This window comes from Anomaloglossus baeobatrachus, chromosome 2, assembly GCF_048569485.1.
Source record: "Anomaloglossus baeobatrachus isolate aAnoBae1 chromosome 2, aAnoBae1.hap1, whole genome shotgun sequence".
Lineage (NCBI taxonomy): Eukaryota > Metazoa > Chordata > Amphibia > Anura > Aromobatidae > Anomaloglossus > Anomaloglossus baeobatrachus.
In genome coordinates, this window is record NC_134354.1 from 35,141,699 (window position 1) to 35,149,688 (window position 7,990).

The window sequence follows — 7,990 nt, forward strand, 5'->3', positions numbered from 1 at the left end:
AACTGCACCTTTTAATTTATCTACGGCTGCAGTGACTATTTTGTAACATCCATGCCGTGATTTTTTTTTTATGGAGAATTACAAAATGTGCCAGTTTAGTGTCCATACATTGTAGTGCCCCCATACATCGTAGTGCCCCCATACATCATAGTGCCCCCATACATCATAGTGCCCCCATACATCATAGTGCCCCCATACATCATAGTGCCCCCATACATCATAGTGCCCCCATACATCATAGTGCCCCCATACATCATAGTGCCCCCATACATCATAGTGCCCCCATACATCATAGTGCCCCCATACATCGTAGTGCCCCCATACATCGTAGTGCCCCCATACATCGTAGTGCCCCCATACATCGTAGTGCCCCATACATCGTAGTGCCCCCATACATCGTAGTGCCCCCATACATCGTAGTGCCCCCATACATAGTAGTGCCCCCATACATCGTAGTGCCCCCATACATCGTAGTGCCCCCATACATCGTAGTGCCCCCATACATCGTAGTGCCCCCATACATCGTAGTGCCCCCATACATCGTAGTGCCCCCATACATCATAGTGCCCCCATACATCATAGTGCCCCCATACATCATAGTGCCCCCATACATCGTAGTGCCCCCATACATCGTAGTGCCCCCATATATTGTAGTGGCCCCATACACTGTAGTGCCCCATACATTGTAGCACCTCCATACATTGTGTCCCCATATATTTTAGCGCCTCCATACATTGTGTCCCCACATATTGTAGTGCTCCCATACATTGTTTAAAAAGAAGGAGCCAGCACGATTTCTATACTGTATTTGTTAATAAATTGGAGATTTTTAGCAAAACATTGCAATATTTTGAGCCACCCCGCCAACGTCACGGCAAATCCCATGGGGCAGTCCTACACTAAATATTATATTTTGTTTGGGGTGCCATATGGCCTCACACATCAAATGCAGAACTGCTTGAGGCAGCACTTACCTTATGCTTTTTATTCCCGTACCTGTGACTGAGTCACAGCTGTGGGCGGGACAGGCCCAGGCAAGTGTTGCTAGGATTAAAAAGCCTGTGGACAGGGCCGGTGGCTGTGTGTGAACAGTCACCAATGGGATGGCTAAACCAGTTTGCAGATAGAACAACCAAAAGAGGGTGCACGGCCTGGTGGAGGCTAACCACCTGCCAAAAAAAAATTCAAAAAAAAGGAGCCAGCACGATTTCTATACTGTATTTGTTAATAAATTGGAGATTTTTAGCAAAACATTGCTGGCTGGCTTTTTCTCTGTGAATTTTTTTTTGGCAGGTGGTTAGCCTCCACCAGGCCGTGCACCCTCTTTTGGTTGTTTTATCTGCAAACTGGTTTAGCCATTGGTGACTGTTCACACACAGCCACCGGCCCTGTCCACAGGCTTTTTAATCCTAGCAGCACTTGCCTGGGCCTGTCCCGCCCACAGCTGTGACTCAGTCACAGGTACGGGAATAAAAAGCATAAGGTAAGTGCTGCCTCAAGCAGTTCTGCATTTGATGTGTGAGGCCATATGGCACCCCAAACAAAATATAATATTTAGTGTAGGACTGCCCCATGGGATTTGCCGTGACGTTGGCGGGGTGGCTCAAAATATTGCAATGTTTTGCTAAAAATCTCTTATTTATCAGCAAATGCAGTGTAGAAATCGTGCTGGCTTTTTCTCTTCCCATACATTGTGCCCCCATATATTGTAGTGCCCTTCTACATTGTGGTCTCATATATTGTAGCACCTCCATACATTGTGTCCCCATATATTGTAGCACCTCCATACATTGTGTCCCCATATATTGTAGTGCCCTTCTACATTGTGGTCTCATATATTGTAGCACCTCCATACATTGTGCCCCCATATATTGTAGTGCCCTTCTACACTGTGGTCTCATATATTGTAGCACCTCCATACATTGTGTCCCCATATATTGTAGCACCTCCATACATTGTGTCCCCATATATTGTAGCACCTCCATACATTGTGCCCCCATATATTGTAGTGCCCTTCTACATTGTGGTCTCATATATTGTAGCACCTCCATACATTGTGCCCCCATATATTGTAGTGCCCTTCTACACTGTGGTCTCATATATTGTAGCACCTCCATACATTGTGTCCCCATATATTGTAGCACCTCCATACATTGTGTCCCCATATATTGTAGCACCTCCATACATTGTGCCCCCATATATTGTAGTGCCCTTCTACATTGTGGTCTCATATATTGTAGCACCTCCATACATTGTGCCCCCATATATTGTAGCACCTCCATACATTGTGTCCCCATATATTGTAGCACCTCCATACATTGTGTCCCCATATATTGTAGCACCTCCATACATTGTGTCCCCATATATTGTAGCGCCTCCATTTATTGTGTCCCCATATATTGTAGTTCCCCCATACATTGTACCCCCATATATTGTAGTGCCATCATACATTGTGCTCTCATATATTGTAGCGCATCCATACATTCTGTCCCCATATATTGTAGTGCCCCCATACATTGTGCCCAGCTTCTTCTTCTGGAGACGCACCCTGTAAAATGTTACGTGCGCTCTCCCACAAGTGGCAGTTTACTGCGGGTTAGCACACTGTGGGGCTCAGACGAAAGGGCCATTTGGATTTGGGTGCGCAGATTTCATTGGATTTTATTTGGGGTGTGGGGGCCATATTGCTTTTCAAGAGTCTTTGTTCTACCAGTAATGTGAGACACTGATATTTCCAGTGATGGACTTGAGTGGGGGCTGTTTTTGTGCGGGATACGTGAGGGTGCATGTTGACAACATTTGGGGGTACATAACATTTTTGGATCACTTTCATCATAAGGTGGTATCATATTCTTGTGTTTTACACTGACCACTTATGTTGTGGTCTCCATGCAAATCCCACAAAAAAAGTCAATCAGATAAACCCCTCGTTGGCACCAGTCACTCCAATGAGACAAATGTAGATACTTTGGACTTAGTTTGGTGTATGTTTCGTTAATGTTTTTTTTTTTTAGTTATACACAACTGTGATCGTCCACACTTGTGCGCTAAAAAAGATGCTTAAAAGGATGGGACATTGCCACAACAGAGACCAGACGGAGTCCAAGGTGGCTCCATCTGTCTCAGAGTAAGTGGTTCCATTGTTTGTTTGTTTTTTTGTCCGAATCGCAGTTTTTGGGATTTACACTGAAACCCCAAAGTAACACTAAGAGCAGATCACAGAATAAATGTGAGACGAGGCTTCTTCTCATTTTTGGGAGGTCACCCTATTCTGAGAGGTATTGGTCCAAAAGTAGGTGAACAATGTGTGTACTATGGTTATCAAACATGGTGTAAAGTGAAACTGACTCAGTTGCCCTTAGCAACCAATCAGATTCCACCTTTCATTCTTGACAGACTCTTTGGAAAATGAAAGGTGGAATCCGATTGGTTGCTAAGGGCAACTGAGTCAGTTTCATTTCACACCATGTTTGATAAATCCCCCCCTTCATAACCCTATCACACATACTGGCCACCTACTTTTGGACCACCCTGTATAACACACACACTAATATATATATATGTATATATATAGGTGAATAGTATACTCCTGCTGGCAAAATTCCCGCAGGTGGCGGCTGTATATGACAGCTGACACCCATGGGCATTGGCACCAACCAGATTTGGAAGCATTAACCCCTATATACAGTTAGGTCCAGAAATATTTGGACAGTGACACAAGTTTTGTTATTTAAGCTGTTTACAAAAACATGTTCAGAAATACAATTATATATATAATATGGGCTGAAAGTGCACACTCCCAGCTGCAATATGAGAGTTTTCACATCCAAATCGGAGAAAGGGTTTAGGAATCATAGCTCTGTAATGCATAGCCTCCTCTTTTTAAAGGGACCAAAAGTAATTGGACAAGGGACTCTAAGGGCTGCAATTAACTCTGAAGGCGTCTCCCTCGTTAACCTGTAATCAATGAAGTAGTTAAAAGGTCTGGGGTTGATTACAGGTGTGTGGTTTTGCATTTGGAAGCTGTTGCTGTGACCAGACAACATGCGGTCTAAGGAACTCTCAATTGAGGTGAAGCAGAACATCCTGAGGCTGAAAAAAAAGAAAAAATCCATCAGAGAGATAGCAGACATGCTTGGAGTAGCAAAATCAACAGTCGGGTACATTCTGAGAAAAAAGGAATTGACTGGTGAGCTTGGGAACTCAAAAAGGCCTGGGCGTCCACGGATGACAACAGTGGTGGATGATCGCCGCATACTTTCTTTGGTGAAGAAGAACCCGTTCACAACATCAACTGAAGTCCAGAACACTCTCAGTGAAGTAGGTGTATCTGTCTCTAAGTCAACAGTAAAGAGAAGACTCCATGAAAGTAAATACAAAGGGTTCACATCTAGATGCAAACCATTCATCAATTCCAAAAATAGACAGGCCAGAGTTAAATCTGCTGAAAAACACCTCATGAAGCCAGCTCAGTTCTGGAAAAGTATTCTATGGACAGATGAGACCAAGATCAACCTGTACCAGAATGATGGGAAGAAAAAAGTTTGGAGAAGAAAGGGAACGGCACATGATCCAAGGCACACCACATCCTCTGTAAAACATGGTGGAGGCAACGTGATGGCATGGGCATGCATGGCTTTCAATGGCACTGGGTCACTTGTGTTTATTGATGACATAACAGCAGACAAGAGAAGCCGGATGAATTCTGAAGTGTACCGGGATATACTTTCAGCCCAGATTCAGCCAAATGCCGCAAAGTTGATCGGACGGCGCTTCATAGTACAGATGGACAATGACCCCAAACATACAGCCAAAGCTACCCAGGAGTTCATGAGTGCAAAAAAGTGGAACATTCTGCAATGGCCAAGTCAATCACCAGATCTTAACCCAATTGAGCATGCATTTCACTTGCTCAAATCCAGACTTAAGACGGAAAGACCCACAAACAAGCAAGACCTGAAGGCTGCGGCTGTAAAGGCCTGGCAAAGCATTAAGAAGGAGGAAACCCAGCGTTTGGTGATGTCCATGGGTTCCAGACTTAAGGCAGTGATTGCCTCCAAAGGATTCGCAACAAAATAATGAAAATAAAAATATTTTGTTTGGGTTTGGTTTATTTGTCCAATTACTTTTGACCTCCTAAAATGTGGAGTGTTTGTAAAGAAATGTGACAATTCCTACAATTTCTATCAGATATTTTTGTTCAAACCTTCAAATTAAACGTTACAATCTGCACTTGAATTCTGTTGTAGAGGTTTCATTTCAAATCCAATGTGGTGGCATGCAGAGCCCAACTCGCGAAAATTGTGTCACTGTCCAAATATTTCTGGACCTAACTGTATATATATATATATATATATATATATATATATATATATATATATATATATATATATATATATATAGAAATAAAATCTCCCCCTCTCGAATATATATATATATATATATATATATAGATAGAGCGGTTCAAGCTTTTGTAAAAGTGGTAAGACAGATTAATTTACTTATTCATATTACAAAAGCAGGAGGCCGACCCTGCCGGTCTTTTAACCCCCTTTTAGCCACTGCCATGCAGCTGTTGTGATTGACAGCGAGATTTAAAAGGGGTTAATGCTTCCAAATCTGGTTGGTGCCAACGCCCATGGGTGTCAGCTGTCATATACAGCCGCCACCTGTGGGAATTTTGCCAGCAGGAGTATACTATTCACCTATTCCTCAGCTAAAAAGCGGCACGGGCCCATAAGGCCCTTTGAATGACCGCTCTTATAAGGCAGATTGGTGGTCATTAAGGGGTTAACAATATAAAGTAATGGAGGGAGGGGAGATCTGAAAGTCTAGTGGGTGCAGCAATGCACTGAGCCCCTTGGCCACACCCAGGATGCGCAAAACCCCCTAATTAATTGATTAATCTTCAGTTTCTGCAGACTGGAGGCAGCGAATGCAGCACTAAAGATAGGATTTGAGCCCCTATAAAAAGCTGCAATATGTTTCCTAAAATACACAAATAGCAAAAGCTTTCCTCCTCTTACCTGCACCGACACTATAGCAGTCTGTATATTTTTAGGCTGTGTTTCATTCTTGGATGAGACGGTGTGATTGCTTTGTACGGATTTATCTATATGGGAAGTTTCTTGGCTCACATCACTATTAACCTCAGGAGCTGTAGCATCATCATCACAATCATCATCATCATCATCATTATCATTATCACAATCATCATCATCATCTTCTTCTATACTGGATAATCCAGATCCATTACTGGTAAAGCTACCCATGTCATCCAGATCTTCATCCAGGACAGGGTGGTCAGAAGCGTCCGTGTCCATCAGTTCCATCTCGGAGCCGGTTAACGTCCTGAAGCGGGAGCTGTTAAACGGTTCGTCAAACTTCTGAAAATTTAGATCCAAGTCATGATAGAACTCGGGCCGTCCGCTACATTCGGTGGCACTGGAGTCACTGGACATATAATCGAGGTGGTCAGTCGCATAACAGGAGTCTAAATGATCATACACAAGGCTGGAAGAAAAGGACGGCTTGAACTCCTCCGCGGTGGGATTTAGCGGGTATTGTTCCTGGAGACCTGCAAACGAAATATCGCACATTACCGGACAGCGCAATCATGTCTTCCACAATGGTAAATTCGTATGACTGCAGAAGGAAGTTTTTAAGACCACCGGCCGCTTCCACCATCCTGTGGGTTTCTTTTGGGAAATCTTTATATTGTCCTATCAGTCGTTCATCGTCCGGTTTCAAAGGACCATGCTCATCTAAGATCTGAGCGAAGTACCTGCAAGTAAGAGACAAGGAGCTGAGAGGATGTAACTAAAGGAGAACCGAGACCACCTGCGCCTGGACAGTTCCCAAACACAGAAGAAGGCATTTATTTCCCCCTGAGTGGACGAGCCTGTGGATCCTGGTTCATCACCCTACCTGAAGAGAAAGCCTGCGAGTCCCGAATAGCCACCTACCCATAGAAAAAGCATGAGGATTGCACTCCCCACCCACTCAAAAAGCCTGTGTGTCCATCTCCATGCCTCAGGCCACTCATCCAATATGGTTATGTATTGCAATTTGGGAAAGCGGTCCATCAGTCATTGCACAGGAGGAGAAGGTGAGCTGTGACATCAAATATTGTGAATGATAGATCCTGTATTACCCACTGTCTATAGCGTTATCAGTCATTTTATAGAAGGGGGAGAAGGTGAGCTGTGACATTACATATTGTGAATGGTGGATCCGGTATTACCTACTGTCTATAGCGTTATCAGTCATTTTTTAGAAGGGGGAGAAGGTGAGCTGTGACATCACCTATTGTGAATGGTGGATCATATGTCATCAGTCATTGTATAGAAGGAGGAGGTGGTGAGCTGTGATATCACCCACTGTGAATGGTGGATCCTGTCTTATCTACACTATATAGAGTTATCAGTCATTGTATAGGTGGTGGAGGTGGTGAGCTGTGACATTGCCTATTGTGAATGATGAATCCTGTGATATCTACTGTATATAGAGGTGCTATCAGTCATTGTACAGGAGGAAGATGTGAGCTGTCACATTCGCTATCGTGAATTGTAGATCCTGTGTTATCTACTATATATAGAGGTCCCATCAGTCATGGAACAGGAGGAGGAGGTGAGCTGTGATGATACCCATTGTGAATGGTGGATCCAGTATTATCTACTGTATATAGAAGTGTTATTCATTGTACAGGAGGAGGAGAGCTGTGACAATATCTACAGCAAATGGTGGATCCAGTATCTTCTGTATATAGAGATGTTATCAGTCATTGTACGGGAGGAGGAGGAGGTGAGCTGTGACAATACCTATTGTGAATGGCGGATCCTGTGTTATCTACTGTGTATATAGAAGTGTTATCAGTCATTGTACAGGAAGAGGTGAGCTGTGACAACCTATTGTGAATGGTGGATCCTGTGTTATCTGCTGTATATAGAGATGTTATCAGTCATTGTACAGAAGGAGGAGGAGGTGATCT

The 7,990-nt window shown here is 43.6% G+C and overlaps 1 protein-coding gene across 1 annotated transcript in view; it reads right to left on the minus strand.

The window, feature by feature from the left end:
• The window catches only part of TTC3 (tetratricopeptide repeat domain 3), a 198,987-nt gene that overhangs the window by 61,366 nt on the left and 129,631 nt on the right, over window positions 1-7,990 (minus strand). Inside the window, 2 exon segments of the mRNA XM_075333306.1 lie at window positions 6,027-6,593; window positions 6,595-6,784. Coding sequence (XP_075189421.1) covers window positions 6,027-6,593; window positions 6,595-6,784 — 757 coding nt within the window.